The sequence below is a fragment of the Cladophialophora immunda genome (genome assembly GCF_000835495.1).
Source record: "Cladophialophora immunda strain CBS 83496 unplaced genomic scaffold supercont1.5, whole genome shotgun sequence".
Taxonomy (NCBI): Eukaryota; Fungi; Ascomycota; class Eurotiomycetes; order Chaetothyriales; family Herpotrichiellaceae; genus Cladophialophora; species Cladophialophora immunda.
This window is the reverse complement of record NW_015622545.1, coordinates 3,005,151-3,022,686: the sequence shown is the minus strand read 5'-3', so window position 1 is coordinate 3,022,686 and position 17,536 is coordinate 3,005,151. Positions and strand designations below refer to the sequence as shown.

At 52.7% G+C, this 17,536-nt stretch overlaps 5 protein-coding genes across 5 annotated transcripts; 3 read left to right on the top strand and 2 right to left on the bottom strand.

Moving 5' to 3' along the window:
- The first annotated feature begins 127 nt into the window (after positions 1-127).
- PV07_09206 (uncharacterized protein) lies at positions 128-7,160 on the top strand. The gene has a single exon (XM_016396438.1). It carries the CDS (start codon positions 480-482, stop codon positions 6,903-6,905), a length of 6,426 nt encoding a protein of 2,141 aa, XP_016246294.1. The 5' UTR covers positions 128-479; the 3' UTR covers positions 6,906-7,160.
- An 86-nt stretch (positions 7,161-7,246) lies between these two features.
- PV07_09205 (uncharacterized protein) lies at positions 7,247-8,528 on the top strand. The gene is made up of 2 exons (XM_016396437.1): positions 7,247-7,823; positions 7,898-8,528. The coding sequence occupies exons 1-2, from the start codon at positions 7,559-7,561 to the stop codon at positions 8,359-8,361; spliced, it is 729 nt and encodes a 242-aa protein (XP_016246293.1). The 5' UTR covers positions 7,247-7,558; the 3' UTR covers positions 8,362-8,528.
- A 383-nt stretch (positions 8,529-8,911) lies between these two features.
- Positions 8,912-13,141, top strand: PV07_09204 (uncharacterized protein; the record flags this gene model as incomplete). The annotated part of the gene is made up of 3 exons (XM_016396436.1): positions 8,912-9,011; positions 9,073-10,805; positions 10,853-13,141. 3 exons carry the CDS (start codon positions 8,912-8,914, stop codon positions 12,791-12,793), a joined length of 3,774 nt encoding a protein of 1,257 aa, XP_016246292.1. The 3' UTR covers positions 12,794-13,141.
- Positions 13,142-13,489: 348 nt separating this feature from the next.
- Positions 13,490-13,873, bottom strand: PV07_09203 (uncharacterized protein; the record flags this gene model as incomplete). Its single annotated transcript, XM_016396435.1, has 1 exon — positions 13,490-13,873. One exon carries the CDS (start codon positions 13,871-13,873, stop codon positions 13,490-13,492), a length of 384 nt encoding a protein of 127 aa, XP_016246291.1.
- A 1,016-nt stretch (positions 13,874-14,889) lies between these two features.
- On the bottom strand, positions 14,890-17,306 carry PV07_09202 (uncharacterized protein). Its single transcript, XM_016396434.1, has 2 exons — positions 15,552-17,306; positions 14,890-15,493 (listed from the first exon to the last, which is right to left on the bottom strand). Exons 1-2 carry the CDS (start codon positions 17,103-17,105, stop codon positions 15,476-15,478), a joined length of 1,572 nt encoding a protein of 523 aa, XP_016246290.1. The 5' UTR covers positions 17,106-17,306; the 3' UTR covers positions 14,890-15,475.
- Between the last annotated feature and the right edge of the window lie 230 nt (positions 17,307-17,536).

Genomic DNA, 17,536 nt, shown 5'->3' with positions numbered 1-17,536 from the left:
CACGAAGTGTAGCACCTCCGCCCCCCTCTCTCGTGACCGTATGATGTTGCTCCTATCAGAATATGTGGAATTCGGGGAAAGGGCATCGATGTAAGGGAATTGGCATATCCGCCTGACGGCCTTGGCCTTGATGGTCTCATCGATCAGTAACTGCATCGCAGCCTTCGTCACGCTTCCCTCCGCCAAATTGTCCTCTAGTCACCGAATTCCTACTTTCCCTTACGCAATTTGCACTTTGCACGGTTCCGTCAACTCTCCGGACCCTGAAACGTGTGTGAGAACGACCCAACGTTTAAATCGGCCCATTTAGCTGGTAGCAGCCGCATAACTGCACCAGAAAACTACCCTGCCAGACCACATCTCCTCCATCCTCGTCCCTGGGGGCATCTTTTCCTTCACCTCTGACGGTCCACTCTCTACCAGGATATCTGGTTTCTACATGTCCAAATGTGGGCCACAGCCACCTCAAAACCCTCATCATGACAACGCCGATCTCCAGCCTGGACCGTCAACTCCGCCAGGCGCTCTGCGACCACCCACGACAGCATGACTATCGCTACGATTCCAGTGCAGGAACCAGCCTCCTAGAGATCCTCTTTCGAGCCCTGACGAATGACCGAGCAGACTACCTAGGCGAACTCTTTCCGCAGGGCTTTCCGCCTTCATACAAGCTACAAGATGCACAGGGCGTACAAGAAGATGCTGAGTATAGTGCGGCGGCTAGAGGGCATCCATGTGGACACATTTTCAAGCCAGGAGAGGCCAGCTACCACTGTAGCACCTGCACCGACGACACAACCGCCGTCCTCTGCTCCCGCTGTTTCATTGCGAGCGATCATGAGGGGCATCAGTACAGTGTGAATGTCAGTGCTGGAAATAGCGGATGCTGCGATTGCGGTGATGACGAAGCGTGGAAGCGCTCTGTGAAGTGTGCCATTCACACGGCAAGTGACGATTGGGCAACAACCGATGAGCATGTTTCTCCCTTGCCTGCAGACTTGCAAGAGTCTATTCGCACTACTATCGGCACAGTTTTGGACTATTTCTGTGATATCGTATCTTGTTCTCCAGAGAACCTGCGCCTACCCAAGACGCTGGAGTCGGTAGCCCAAGACGAGGTCAGAAGTCGGCTTTCTGCGGAGCACTACGTGTCAGGGGACGAGGTCGAAACCAATCCTGATTACTGCTTGATCATCTGGAATGATGAGAAGCACACAGTGCGTGAAGTACAGTCGCAAGTGGCACGAGCGTGTCGTCAGCGGGAGGCGTTCGGGTTGGCCAAAGCAGAAGAAGCAAATGATGTCGGCAGAAGTGTAATCAGGCACTCTCGCGATCTCAAAGAGCTCACTAGGATGGCAAAGATCATCGAGGAAATCAAAGTCACAGTCACGATCAGGTCATCTAGGGATACCTTTCGGGAACAGATGTGTGGTACAATCATTGAATGGCTTGCCGATATCGCCGGTTCCAGTATTGCAGGAGATGGGCATATCCTACGGCGTGTCATTTGCGAGGAAATGCTCCAGATCTGGAGGATCGGAAGTGAGGCTTGGAACGCCAAGGTGGGAAGAGAAGATCTGGATGACCACGGCGACGAGGACGATCGCGAATATAGAAGGAGGACGAGGTGGCGCATTTTTGACCCCATTCAATTCGCAATGCAAAGAGCAATGGCCGGGGAAATTCTGGATGAAGATGAAGCTAGCGATGGCAACGACACTGGGGAAGTTGATGATGACGAAGAGGACGAAGATGAGGACGACAACGAACTGGTCGACGTTGATGACCAGGAAATGAACGATCTTATTCTCACTGCAACGGGTTTCGACACGCCGCATCGCTTGAATCTCCTGGCCGAACAAGCAGGGGACGCGGATGTGACAGATGACGCTGAGGAAATGGACACCGACGGTGACGGGGATTTCTTGGACATTGCAGAACGAATGGATATGGACGGACCGTCTCCTCCACCGCCAGCACTTCCTACTCAAGATATCGGTGACCCTGGAAACAATGTGGCAATGGGTGAGGATGCCTCCCCTACTGATCCAGATAGCAATGCCAATTACCTCAACATACCAAGGACGCCCGCGGCCTCTGCGCGCAGAACACGGCACCGATCCACGCCGCCAAACCACTGGAAGTTGGCGCCGTCAAGTCAGTCCCCCCAAAACGCACCCATCCCTGTCTATGAGGATCTTACGAAGAATATCCGGGTGGACTCGATGATCCTCTTCGATCTGCGCTTGTGGAAACTTGCAAGGACGAACATGCGGGACCTCTTTATCAGCACACTTGTCAATATTCCCCAATTCAAACGTATCCTTGGATTGAGATTCTCTGGCTTATATACAACCCTCGCCCAACTCTATCTTGTCGCAGATCGCGAACCAGACCACTCGATCATAAACTTGTCGTTGCAGCTACTGACTACACCTTCTATCACGGAAGAAGTGATTGAGCGGGGAAATTTCCTTACGAATCTGATGGCCATTCTTTACACCTTCCTCACTACCAGACAAGTGGGATTTCCGAAGGATCTGGACCCAGGGGCCACCCTAGGCTTCGATGCCGGATCCGTCGCCAACCGTCGACTCTACCATTTCTTCTCTGATCTGAGATACTTTCTTGCATCCCCATTCGTACAAGCCAAGGCCCGCAGCGAGCCACAGTATCTGTTTCAATTCCTTGACCTGGCCAAACTGTCCCAGGGTATCTGTCCTAATGTGAGAGCAGTGGGGGAACATGTTGAATATGAGACAGATGCCTGGATCAGTGCCTCTTTGTTGACACGCGATATCAACAAATTATGTCGACAATTTGCAGAAGCATATCACGTCTCTAAAGACAGCAGTCCTTCGGCTCTTCGTTCGACTTGGGACGCAATCTCGCATGCTGCAGGTGTCGCAATCATAAATTCTGTTGGACTCGAGCGGCGTCGGTTTGAGCAGGCAGAGATCAAGGAACCTGTCCGGTTTCACAAGCTACCACCCTACGACTACGAAGTTGTTGACTTCGTAGTAGAAAAGGGCGCGTTAAGTTTCCACCATCCGTTGCACTACACGCTCTCCTGGTTGTTAGAATGCGGGAAGGAATTCAAACAGTCCATAAATACTCTCCGGGAAACCGCGCAAACATTCGTGTCACATCTACACGATACCCCTCTGGGTCCCCGAGACGGCGCAATCAAGACTGTGCTCAACTCAACTGACGATGCCCTTCTTGCGATGTTCGACTTCCCGCTTCGTGTTTGTGCCTGGTTGGCGCAGATGAAGGCCAATCTTTGGGTTCGAAATGGGATGAGTTTGCGTCATCAGATGGTACAGTACAAAAGTGTTGCCCATCGTGATGTTGGACATCATCGGGACCTGTTTCTTCTGCAAACGGCACTTGTAGCATGTGACCCTAGCCGAGTGCTTGCGTCGATGATCGATCGTTTCGGCCTTTCTGCTTGGATGCGAAATGGGTTTGACTCCCTCGAGATCTGCGATGACAACCAGATGCTCGACCTTGCAGAGGATTTCGTGTATCTTTTGATCAATCTACTTTCCGACCGTGATGCTCTCATCTCCGATCGAGACAACCCGGAATCTCAGCTTCTTACGCTTCGAAAAGACATCGCCCATACGCTCTGTTTCAAACCATTGTCGTATTCTGATCTCTATTCTCGCCTGACGGAAAGAGCACAGGACCACGAGCAATTGCAAGAAGTCCTTGAACAGATGACCAAATACCGGCCACCAGAAGGTCTCCACGACTCTGGCTTGTTTGAGCTGAAGGAAGAGTACTTGCAAGAGCTGGATCCATACAACTCCCATTTCACGAAAAACCAGAGAGATGAAGCAGAGAACATCTACAAGAACTGGATGGGCAAAAAGTTGCACAAACCGCCGGAAGACATCGTCCTGGATCCCAAGCTGCACCCCATCCCGTGCGAGGCATACACTGATCTCTGTGCTGTTGTCAACACCACTCTTTTCGCAGATGTCATTCATAAGGCACTGGTGTACGTCGCACACGGTCATAAATCTAAGGCAGGCGTTTCGGCAACGCGCGTTGAGGCCTTTCTACAAATCGTTCTCCAACTCGCACTCATTGCTACATTAGAGGACAATTCCACCGACGATGCCATTGACACTCCCTCCTTCGTCCGGAATGCCATGAAGCTAGAATTGGAGTCTGACAGTAACCCACCGTCCACCATAATTGCGATGCTATCCAAGGTATGGCTCATGGAAGAATTTAGCTCCTGCCGGAGCAAGATCAGACACATGCTACGGCTTTTCCATCATAGGCTACCTCACCAATTCACTACGTCGACACGGAATCTGGATTTTCCATCAGGCAGATTCGACACCGCTTCTCCTGCTAACGTCGAAAGCGAGATCGAAGCTAAGAAGAAGCAAGCAATGGAACGAAAAGCAAGAGTCATGGCTCAGTTTCAGCAGCAGCAACAGAGTTTTATGGACAAGCAAGGCATGACCGACTGGGGGGACGAAGACTTGGAGTCCCCAGATGAAGAGTTACCCAAGTCCACGGAGATGCGCCACTGGAAATACCCTGCAGGGTTATGTATCCAGTGTCGTGAAGATACATCCGATGCAAGGTTCTACGGCACGTTTGCTATGGTCACCGACGCCCACATCTTGCGGGAAACGGATACGGATGATGTGGACTTCGTTGGAGAGCTCTTTGCAATCCCGGAAAACCTGGACCGCTCCCTCGAGAACATCCGGCCATTTGGAGTCTCGGGGTCCAATCATGAACAGGTGAAGCGTCTGACGGCAGATGGCCAGGAGGTCACGGTGGATTTTCAAGGCTTGGGTAAAGGCTGGCCACAGGGCTGTACCATGAAAGGCCCAGTCTCGACGAGCTGCGGTCATATTATGCATTTCACGTGTTTCGAAAACTACTATCAGTCAATCACGCGGAGACACTCGCAACAGGTTGCCAGAAACCACCCTGAGCGGATATCTCTGAAGGAGTTCGTCTGCCCCTTGTGCAAGGCGCTTGCGAACACGTTCCTCCCGATTGTGTGGAAGCACTCACAACAATCTTACCCGGGAACACTTGAAGTTTCGCAAGAGTTCGACTCCTTCTTGGACAAGAATCTGCCATCAGCTATTACACCGACCGCTGCTCAGGACCCCTCATTCGATGCTCATGCCTCACGAACCTACTTGGAGACTCTGGCAACATTTTCTAACAGCTCCCTGGCTCCAGCCATAGCTCGCTGGCAATCAGGTGATCTCACTATAAGCCCAACAAGCCAAGCATGGGCCGAACGACCAGAGCTTGCCGCTTTCGCTGAGCTCGCGAGCATCTACGGTAGGCTTCGAGAAACTCTGGCGATTGTCGCGGCGACAAGCCAAGTTGCGACTCCTCGAGAGGACCCGAATCTGAACCACTTTCAGCTCCTGGTCAATACTTTGGCGAATACCATAGCCTCGGTCGAGATCGGTCATAGGGGCCGCGAGGCCGAATTCGGCACTTCGCTGTTGACAAGCGTCGCGCAACAGACACTCAGTCACCTGCAAACGCTGTCGTCAACTCTGAATGCCTACGCAGCTACGGGTGCCTTGACTGTCCGTGGTTCTGTCGAGGCGCAGTACAGAGAACTTTGCGAGCGCCTTGAGCGCCAACTGGCTGGAACAACGAGAAATATGGTGACGTCAACCGAGTCCGAGACCGCCCTGCCTCTCCTTTGCATGGATCCCTTCCAATTTCTGGTTCAGGCAACGATGGTGCTTAGCCCCATTCGAAACTTAGAGCAGCGCCACGTTTTACAAATGGCTCTGACCATGGAGCTCCTACGGGTGGTTCTGGCGTTCTTACTCAACTCCACGGCGCTTCTCAAGGTGGGCGAGATGCTCACTCAAAACCAGATTCGACAGGCTAGTCTTCCAACACCGGGAACAGAGCAGCTGCGCAGCGTGGAAGACATTGTTTTATGGGTAAGACAACAAATCCAGCAGACCGATGGAGGCCACCACCTTCCCAACAGCCTGCAACAAATGTCACCCAGCACGGCTGGGATATTGTTCAAGCTGTGCAAGGTGTATGCTCTTGCTTTCCTTCGAAAATCCGCCATCTTCTTCCATGTCGCGCATGGCGTCGATTTCCCCACCACAGCCGGGTCCGAAGCTAGCTTGTCGGAGCTTGAGCGTCTATGCCACCTTTTACACTTGCCCAACATTGATGACATTCTCAGATCATTTAGCGAGTACTCGACTTCCGGCACTCTAAAGTATCGAGCGGGCATTTGGCTTCAGGATTGCATACGTTTCGAAATGGAGAACAAGGGGATGCCTCAGCTTGTCCGGGTACCGGTGCGCCCGATGGGAATCAAGTTGTTACACCCTGCACCGTTCGAATTGATTGGTCTTCCAAAATACTTTGATGTGCTGATGGAAGAGTCGCACAGACGCAAGTGTCCTACCACGGGCAAAGAGGTGCTGGATCCCGCCCTCTGCCTCTTTTGCGGGGAAATATTCTGTTCCCAGACTGTCTGCTGCCAGACGAAAGACAAGCGAGGCGGCTGCAACGCGCATGTCGAAAAGTGTTCGAGTCCGATCGGTATGTTCTTGTTCATACGGAAATGTCACGTCGCACTACTGCATGTCACAAAGGACCCCAAGGCTGGTAATCAAGATACTCTCAGGCGGATCCATGGGTTGTCGCCCAGTTCTACCATGAGCCACGGGTCTTTTTTCCCAGCACCATACTTGACCAAGCATGGGGAGACGGATTCCGGGTTGAGATCGAAACACCAGTTGATTCTCAACCAGAAGCGGTATGACAAGCTGTTGAGAGATACGTGGTTGATGATCAACGGCAGTGTGTGGAGCACAATTGCTAGGAAACTGGAGAGCGAGGTCAACGCCGGCGGTTGGGAAACACTCTGACCCCGCAGACTTTCTCTGGGCTGTGAACGGGAGTAAAGGCTATCACGAGACTACGACGAGACAGGCAATGGGCCCAGAGGCTGGTTGGCTCTGGTGGCGTTACATAGGAGAATCTTGTCCAAGTCCGAATGCCTTTGCGCTGATGTACATGAGTGATATGATGATCTGTTAGTGGTGCTGCCTCCGCATTGTCCAAGGCAAGGCTGCCAAGCCTTGTGATAGTTTCAGGTGGGCGCGTAGTCGAACGCATACGGGACCAGCATGATTGGCCTCGGATGTTCTTTGCACGTTTCATCACCCGCAGCCCATCTCCAATCCCACTCATCACACTTGATATCTTCGCCTTTTCGACCCAAGGTCCGACCTCAGAGGCCATGGGCCAGAGGAGTGCATTGCCCAGTGCGCCGTTCCAGATGGCGCCGCCCAAGGGTCCAGAGGTGTGCAGACGCCCATCCTGTTCAACATAAGCTGAGTCGGTATCGCAAGAGGACACCCCTCCTGCTGTCTTTTCGCCTTTTGATCTCTTCTTCTGTGTAGACCTATCCTCCACATCTTACACGCACACTTCTTTTCATCTCGGCTTTTTCTCTGCCACTGCGATCGTCAACTACATAGCGCGGGACGAGGTTCTCCCGTCAGGAACCATAGTGAGCATGATTTCTTCACCACGGGCGCGGCTGCCGCTGCACGTCCTTGCGCTTCTTCTATGCCTCGACCTCCTCGAATATTCGCGAGTCCTTGCACAATCCGGTGATGGCGGTGGAGCTCAGGGCGTGGAACCGGGTGACATCGGTTCTAGTCCTGGAAGTTCGTCAGAAGATGCCGGTGCTGCAGGCCCAGATACCGGGTCTGTGAATTTGAGTCGTGGGGCTACGATCGCAATCGCTTTGGTTGTGAGCTTAGTGGTCGTTCTTGGTGGTGAGTCTGCTCCTTTGGGCGAGGGCATTCTACTGCTCGAGCGTCCTGACGCAATAGATTCTCACGCTTTGCAGCCACGATGACTGTGTTGTTCTACCTGGCAAAGAAGAGACAGTGGAAGATCAAAGACAGCATTAGACGGTCAGCAAGAAAGGTCACGAGCGCTGTCAAGGCCGTTGCCACGCCACTTACTCCCAAGAAAATGACCTTCCCCGCTGTCGAGAATAAACGACAAAAGGGGGACACATTGAAGAAGGCGAACGATCAACTACTGCAGTCAACATCAAATGTGACCGTTGAAAAGGAGGGGGCAAGTGGGAGCCGGTCCTCGTCGAGGCGCAGTGGTCGTGACCTTGAAAAGGGACTGCCAGATGGTGCCGTCAAGGTCGAATCAACGGAGGACAACGACTCAATCGAGGCAAAATCTGGAAAGAAGGACGGGAAACGGCAGAGGCCTTCGAGTGTGTCCATTCCATCTTCGGCTTTTGAGATGGACAGTCCCAAGACGCCCATGTGGAAGAGAGTGTTTGGACGCTAGAGGGGCCGTCAGGAACGACCTGGAACGGGACCGGCCAGGTGGAGTTTACATGATTGCGAACACTTAGGATCGAGTACCGATATTGAAGGCACACTTTTGGGGAACATGTTGATATGTCGAACACGCCATCTGTTGCAATGATACTGTGGCAATGAACAAAGGACAGGACCAGACTTGGATTCTCTCTTCTCACGACTTTCCCTTGACTTCGCTTCGTTGTCTGTGAACAGTTGAGTCCACTTGCGCCTGCTCTCGTTGTCTCAGGCTTTACACGTGCGTTAACTTTGTCGACGCCCAAGAGCAGAGATAGATCCGCACTGCAGAAATCGGTGGCCACGGAGGACCGCTGATGAACATATCTTCGAGGATTGTGAAAACCATGGTTGAGAGGCTCGTGTTGGAAGGCGCAGCCGTGAACTGAGGCTCAGTCTTGGCCTTGGGGAGTGACTCCAGAGCGTCCACCGCCGCTCCTGCAACCACCTGACCTTTCACTTGTCGTCTCACTGGCAAGTTTCCTCGGCCCTCGCAGTCCTAATTCAATGCCCATGCAATGGCTGGAGAATCCGACACGCCACAAACCCCTCGGGCCAACGCTGTCTGTCATGAGCTCGACGAGGACGCTCCTGCAGACGTCGTACGTTGGATAGAAGGTGATGCCTTTCTGATGCACCACTCCACCCAAGACAACAACACTAACACCCAAGTGTACAGAGGACCGAACAACACCCACTGCACCCACACCAGTAGAGCCTCTCAAGAACGACCATATTTCTGGGAACAGCCACACCTGCCGGCTTTCAACTCTACATGGGAGACAGGGTATGGAAAATGTATCCAGTGATGAAGTTCAGTTCGACTTTGCACCTATCCAACAAGATCACCTAGACCATCAATATGTGGAACTTCCCTGCGGCGTGGATAATGGGGTTGTCAAGAGACCTGGCTCGATATCCTCACCCAAAGTCCACACCATGGTAAGAGCGAGATCTGTTGGCCATAGACCAGACAGCCCAGGTATGGGTCCAACCCACGAATCCGGGATTTCAAAGTCTCCAAGGGGATACCGTCCGAGACCGGCTCAGACCCGTCAGATACGCGGATACCATGACAATGAAACAAATGTCCCACAGCCATCGGAAGAAGATCTGCTCTTCCTTCTTATGTCCCGAGCGCGCGAGACACAGAAGGCCCTTGAGAGGCTGAAGGATCTTGAGCACGAAAATCAGAATCTGCGAGAGCTACAAGGGCAGACGGAAGCTGAACTTCAACAGACTGTCAAGACGAGGGATGAATGTTCTCAATATTCTGATTTTCTCTGCCAGAGTTTGGACATTTTCAAACAGAAGTATTGCAAGTTGAAGAAATGGGCTCTGGAGACTAACAAAGACTGCGAGATGCTGCAGGAGAAGGCCTCAGGGTTCCATCGGACTCTCACAGCCTTGACCAAGGACAGGGATCAGTTGCTCACGCAGCTGCGAGGACTTCAATGCTCTTCAGACTCATCCTCAGAGCAGTTGGAGAGCATTCGAGACGGAGTCCGCGAGGCTAAAGCAATGGCAGAAGATAGTACTGTGACCATTAGGCAGTTGGAGGCTTTCGCCATGGCGCAAAACGAACACTTGATGAGCGAAACACAAAGATGCCGAAGGTTGGAGGCTCATATACTCCAGTTGGAGCAGGAGAAAAACAAACAGAACATCAGACTTTACAGCCAACATCAAGCCACCAACCAAACCCTGCAGGACATCTCGAAAGGGCTTGCCACACTTCATAAAGAGAGAGCAGAAGAGGATTCCGCGACAACCCGTATCATCGAGCGCCTACATCAGATACAGTCCGCCATTGACAACAATCTGCCGGTGAAATCAGATCTGGCACCACTGAGAGACGATTGTATATCAGTGAATTCATCGATAGCCAAGCTTGAAGGTTCGCTCTCCGAAAAGGTCCAGACAGCAGTAGCAAGCCTCAAGCACGACTTACAACATGACGTCTCCACTCAGGTGTCGAGATTGTTGTCGGAAGTGCAGTCAGGCAATGTCGAGCTTGTCGAAGCCAAAGCAGAAGTGGCCCGACTGCAAGCGAAGATAGAGCAGACACAGGAGATCATGGAGCTCCTTCATGAGGCCAAGCGTGAGGCACAGAAGCATGAGGCAGAGTTGCAGGCCACCAACCAGAGTCTTCGAAACAACAAAGCCGCAGCTCTAACGCAGAGTGAGGAGCTCCGGACATCATTGCGTACTGTCACGACAAAGTGGCAAACAGCAAGCTCTGAACTCGAAAAGTGCAAGCAGGATAAGAGTGAAGTTCAAGCGGAAGTCATTGATTTAACGATCCGTCTGTCCGAGGCCACGCAGGAGCACAATGTCCTTCAAGCTGAATTGATGGCCAGCGAAGACATTCTGGGCGAATTCGAACAACAAAATGAAGAACAGACTATGGAGGTAGGGACACCCAACTGGCTGTTCAAGGCGTGGCTAATCTGAAGCAGCTGAGACGCGTGAATGCTCAGCTTTCGGATGTACAGGGTGATTTGAATTGCGAGATACAGAGAAGATTTGAAGTCGATGCTGAAGTGGCGAGGACCAAAGCACGGGAGCTACAAACTCGCCGAGATCTCAAGAAATCTCGCGACGAAACCACCACAGCTATCAGAGTTCATAAAGAGTTGCAAAGCCAGATAGGTATGCTGGAACAAAAATTGACTGGAGCAGATCAAAATGCTCGGAAGCTTGAGGACACCCTTAAGTCTCTGGCAGACACTGAGTCTGAGCTGGGATATCTGAGACAGCAGCAATCCTCTCTACAGCGCCTCAAAGAAGAGTCTGTGTCTCAAACCCAGCAAATCGCAGACAAGTCAAAGGAGATAGAAACCCTCCAGAAGCAGGTCAACAACCTCGGAAACACGTCTGCCCGTTTTGAAGAACAAGCAAAGGGAAAGGACAGGCTCGCTAAGGAGTATGCCAGCCTCCAAAATGATATGGAGAACTTGCGAGGACAGCTCTCTGAGCAGGAAGCTTTGGAAAAGAGGCTCCAGCAGAAGATCACCGAGATTGCTGTACTTGAATCTGCCCTTGCCGCTGCTCAGATTCAGGCAACCCGACTCAACGAAGTAGAAACAGAAAACTCTTCCCTCAAGGAAGATGTCGATTCTCTTACAGCAGACCTCGGACGACTGAATGAGCAGTGCACTCAGATTGCACCTTTGCAAGGGACCATTAGAGAGAAGGACAGTCAAATCACGGAATTGCAGAAGGACTTGGCGTTATTCAACGACCTGACTGAACAACTCAAGAATCTTCGAGCCGAGGTGCAGGAGAATGAAAAGCAACAGGCATCCATGCAGCAGGAAATCCTCAGCCTCGAAGCTGTCATCTCCAATGCGAAACTTGATGGTGACGAGGCAAACCACAACCAACGACAACGACGTGTTGCAGATCGTTCCGGAAACGCAAAAGACCGCTATCACAATCAGTTGCCTCTCACACGGCAGCACTCCAATGGTGGCGGCGTTCAATTTCTCAATGTCGACAGTCCTTTGCGTTCGAATCCGCCAGGTCCCACGAATAGTCCTATAGCCGTCGTACCAGAAACACAAATCGAAATCCACGAATCCCCACCAATCGATCCAGATAGCTTTGTACTATCTGCAGATCAAGGGCAAGAGGACAGCAGGTCAGAACTTGCCCCGATTCCAAACGATGACGGAGAAGCTGATCTCGACGAGGTTATCAACCATGCCCTTAATCTCATCACGAGCCGACATGACCGCAGCCAGATTGAAGTCTGGTCGAAAGGGACCAGCAGCATCAGACGCAGTCAAGGGGCCGTCGAACAGCCTCCATCCAGCTCGTATGGGTCTCAGAGTGATCAAATGCTTCTGGATCAAGTCAGCCAAGACGAGGATCAAGGTCCAAACGATTTCGACTCCACCGAGACCGGTCCGACCTTTGTTGTGCCTGGTAGTAAAGTCAGGCCGAAGCAAGGACCAAGTCCAAGAAGATTAAGAAGTGAACTTCGAGGCCGGAATCGTCGGTTCACTGCCTCTCCCGATACAAGCGCCGAGTTTGAAGGCAATCGGGCATCCACCCCCGCCATCATGCGTGAGCGGTACCAGCCCAATTCAGCGGCCAAACGTCGAATGGAGCCCGAGAACGACGAGGACAAAATCCCCCCAGAGAATCCCAAACGTCTCAAGCGTACAACTGCGAATCTGGAAGCGAGGAAGCCACCACCAGCTTCGCCGAAGCAGAGGGTGGACAAATCCTCGTCTCGAGGTGCCATCAGCTTTCGCAAGAGCAGCAACGGCAGAGGCAGCAGCATCGTCGGGACGAACGCTCCTGGTCCAGGAAAGAGTCAACGATCGGCCAAACCCGCTCGAAAAGGTTCTCGTCAGGACAAGTACGCCACTCGATTTGGAGCGGAGACTTGATGCATAACCAAGCAAGCGACATACAGTTGTACTCGAGAAGGATAGGCTGGTTGAGGAAAGAGAGCAACACACAGAGAAAAAGGGGGGGATGGACGATTGTGGCATGTTCCGAGCGCTTTACAGGAAATATCGATTCGAACGAGCTTGATGAGACGACTAGACAGTCATTCAATCAGTTTGGGATTGCCAGCTAATCCGAATGGTATGTATGGTTTTATGGTACGGGACAGATTGAGACAAAGATAAGAGGGAAAAGAGAGGCAAGCAAGAAAATACAATTTGCGAAAGACGGGCGAGAAAGCTATCGGCTTAGCGCAAGGAATCGTGAGAAACAGACCGGGAAAGATGGGAACACATAAAATGTATACACCGACAATGTATGATAGATAGTACTGGTCCCTATCAATGGAGCCGTGAGTACCGAGTATGCCACAGTATCTTCCTCCCGCAGAAGGGCTCAAACGAGGTACACGTGAGTGGCCATCAGACGAGGACGCATGATAACCTCTATTGTACAGTATACCAGTGACGACGTGGTGCCCGCCCCTTCAACCTACATACCTAGCGACAGAAGAATGGCCCTCTACCCTCGTAATCACTAGAGACCCAGCCAGATACACTCAAACACAACACAACACAACACAACACAACACACCCAGTCATCCCAGACCAGATCAGACCGTGCGGCGCCAATCATTATGCAAGAGACCTTTTCGTTCCTGCTCGTGTCCTGTTGGACAGCCTCTTGCCGCCTGCAGCCCTGAGCTCACCACAAGTCGGTGAGGAGTCCAGTCCGTGTGTAAATAAGTACCGCTTCCTCGATGTGGAAGGGGTACATAGGATGCAGGTGAGTCCGTCGATACAGCTCTTCTTCGTCTCCCCAAACGACGGTCCGCCCCCTTTTTGCATTATGCTGCATTGTGGTGGTTGATTGGTGAGGAGGAGGAGGTGTGCTCGGTTTCTTGTCCTCGAGTGAGGCAGTCTTGTTCGATTGTCGATCGTCCATCCAGAGGTGGAGAGTGATGAAGTCAGAGGCCGAAGACCGTGTCTTGGGTTTTCTCGACCCCGAGCTTCGACCATACGATGGACTCCATCCACCCCTTGGCAGGTGCAGGCACCATCAAGAACATGGCCGCTGGCAGAGAGAGAGAGAGAGCCATGTCCTGTCGCAGCCGCGTTCCGTCAGTTCCTTTCCTGGTCCTCCTCGTCCCGGTTGTCGTCGATGGCAAGGATTCCGCAGTCGGACCCATTGGCTCCCAGGGTAAGTAAGCCCCAGTGACGAGATTGCGCTGGAAGTCCAAGCACACCCGAGTTGTGTTCTGTCTCTCTGTCGGCCGCGCAGCGCCTTCCGCAGGTCGATGGACAGACCAGTCAACTCAGTCGCCCCCTCCACCCGCAAGATTTCCCTCTTTTGTCCGCACGCCTCCCTTTCCTCTCTCATCTGCCTGCCAGCCAGCCAGCCAGCCAGCCAGCCCCCCATAGCTCGTTTCGTATAGTCGAGTCCAGATTCCCAAGCTCCGACACGAACCAGGCGACGCCGGGACGGAGGCCACCCCTTGAAGCTTGCCCCTCTTTTGACATTTGTTTGTTCTTCCTCCACAACCGTAAGCCGGACATGATTTACTTCCCGCGTTTCTGCTCCAAGAACAGCACCTGCCTCTTGACCACGGGGTCGTACTTCATCATGCTCAGGGGTCTCGACGTGCGAGGACGCACCATCGTCCGGTAGTACCCCGTCAGGGCCATGGAGATCAGGCGGACGGCGATAGTGCGGGACTTGGCTGTGTGTGCAACATGGGCATGTCAGTTGCATCATCAAGAGTTTTGCGGGGAGACGGGTGTAAAAAAAAAAGAAAAAGGAATCATGTCGGGGGTCGGGACGTACGCTTTTTGGCCATGGTTGGAGATTGGGAAGAGCGGAGGGAGTGGAAGAGAATCCGAGCAGCTTAAAGCACTAGGTTTTGCACAAGGCGAATCTCCAGATGAGACGACGGTGCTGTTGACTGGAGTTCAAGTCGCGCGTGAAGCTGTCAGTGGAGAGCTCCAGGTTGGAATCTTCAAGGTACTGTACAAACTGCCCGCCAAGCCTGGACAAACGGGCTCATTGATTCACCGTATACTTTCTGCAGGCGTCTCAAATATTGCCCCTTTTTGCTACTCGAGCCTTGTCTTCCTCGACAGATTAGAATAAATCATCTAGATGAGCAACAAACATATGGTACCAACGAGGTTGGTTCTCAGAACGCCGGTGCGACCAGACCATCGTATTGTGAGGCAGTTTACAAGGTCAAGCGGCCGAGGTGCCAATGAAAGGCCAAATTTATGCATAATGATATCGCTGCTCCGTAGCAACGACTGCCATCCTTTCCTCCGCCATGGATAATAGACTACCAGGTAGGATCCGAGGCAGCGCCAGGCTCGTCCTCCGATTGTGGAGAATATCTCGAAATCCTACGACTGAATCCACGGATGCAGCAACCCCCGGATTTTAGGCCGTCAAGCGTCGTCGCGTCGTGTCATTTTCGTTGTTTCCCGAATAGGCTTTTTATAACCCCCGATATGCATTTTATGCGAAATAAGGAATGCTATTTACAGCTCGTCAGAAGAGGTGCTGGTAGGGTATGGTATGGAATCTTTGGTGGCACTCGGATCGGTCGGCATGGAGGAGATATGATTCATCGATCACTGCAATAGTGGATCCTGGGAACTCGTCAGCGGCCCTGTATTCGAAAACACAATCTTCTTCAGCAATGCTTACCCTGTAGTGTTTTTGACTGTTGGCCTGCTTCTCCAGCTTGGCTTGGTACCGATTCTGCGCCCGCCGCTCTCTTTGTCTGGCTCTGATCTCTTCCGAGCGAACGTCTCGTCTCTGCTGGCTCGTGGCGCCAAGCATACCAGCCTCGCCGCGTCTCATGAGACTATTTCGAGGAGGGGTCGCCGGTAGATCGACGTCGTCCATCTCTGCGTCTTCTGAGCTTCCCTCTTCGATCAGTCTCTGGGCACGTTCCATTCGCTCGGCTGCCGTAGGGTAATTGTGCAGATTTTGTCGGTAATATTTCCTCAAGCTTCGGTGACCAGCCACCCTGCCGCTGGGGAGATGCATTTCATGTTCGTCATAGAACACGGCATTGGTGTGGTTATGGGCGTGTGAGTGCCAGCCGTCTGCGTTCCGGTGTGGTCTTGGATCGGTGTTGGAATGATGTCTGTGCAAGGGAAGTCGTTGATATGATAGTGTTCGATCGTCGTTCGGGACAGAGGCGAGTTCGTTGGTGTCGAGCGAGGAGAAGGAAGAATCAGTCTCCCAGCCATCTTCTGCACCGGCTTCTGCTGTGCCCTCCAATTTGACTCCGCTGTTCTGTTCTGCCTTCACTCCCCCCATCTCCCCCCCAGACTCCTCTTCGCCATCGTCCGAATATGTGCTGGAGAAGTCGTAGAACTGGCCGACCTCGATCATCTCTTCCTCTGTCTCGAAGGCGATCTTGCAATGACCCTTGTCTCTCATGTGTGTCTGCACACCTTCTGCATTCCCTCTAAGTTTGTGGCAGAACAGACACTCGAAATTTTGGTGGACCTTGGCCTGCATATATCGGATCAGACCTTCCAGGTCCACAAGAAAATTCTGTTCCGGAATAAATAGACCGTGGATCTTGGTCATGTGCATGACGCTGAGTTTCAAATTGGGCGAGTCGTAGTTGCAAAATAGACACCTCGAAATGGGCATGGACGAGACTTCGGCCTTCTCTGGCGACATGGGATGGTCTTCCCGCGGCTCTACATCTGGAGGGGGGTTCGAGGGTCTCCGTGTGATCTCAGGCATATCTCGGATCGACGTCTCTTTTATTCCTGCAACCACTTGCTCGAATTCGGCTTCCGCCACTGGATCTCGAGGTTCCGAGTCTGCTGTCGAACCCACTGCGGATAATGACCGCCGCACCTCGGACCCAGTTACAGAGTTTGCGTCTCGTGTCGACCCTCGGCTTGGGGCCACTTCTCTTGTCTTGTGTGCTTTGCTTGCAAGGTGGTTCTGGTATGCATTCTCACTGTAGTATGTCTTCTGGCAGGTGGCACACAATTTTGCATAGGCCGCCTGTGCGGCGGCTGCATTGTTGGTCGCCTGAGCAGCCAGGACTTTCTCGTTGTAGTCTTCAGAGGAGACAGCCGGTAACTCGGCCAGTCTGCGCTTCAAGTTGTATCTGTGCCAGTCACTCCGCATGTGGGTGCGTTGGGCATCACTGTTGCGGAAGGCGACCGCACACGAGTTGCAGGTGTAGGGATGGGTCTGCGAGATATCGGCAGGAGCCACGGTCGCCATGGTGGCACTGGAAGAGGAGGAGGAGGTAGGAACGAGAGGAAAGGGGAGAAGGCAGAGGTGGTGGGTTTGTGCGTCGGGGACCCTGAACTTGTTCGAGTGGTGAGTGAGTGGGATGGTTGCAGCTTTAAAGGATGCAGGGTGCGAAATGCTCGCTCGCTCGGCCAGTGGCGGGCGTGGTCCGGTGCATCACAGACAACCAGGAACAAATGGAAAACGGTGGTGGAGAAATTTACACAAATTTGTGCGATGATGATTTGTGACGTACGCCCGAGGGCAAGGAGTGGGCAGGGGTGGGCAGGGGTGGGCAGGGGAGCCAGCCTTTCCACTCCTCTGTGAAAAGCCTCCACCACCTAGGCTCGAGGATAGGCTTTTTGCGAGGGGAGATACCGCTGGTCAGCCGGGCCTTCCACCACTTCTCTGTTTCTGCTTTC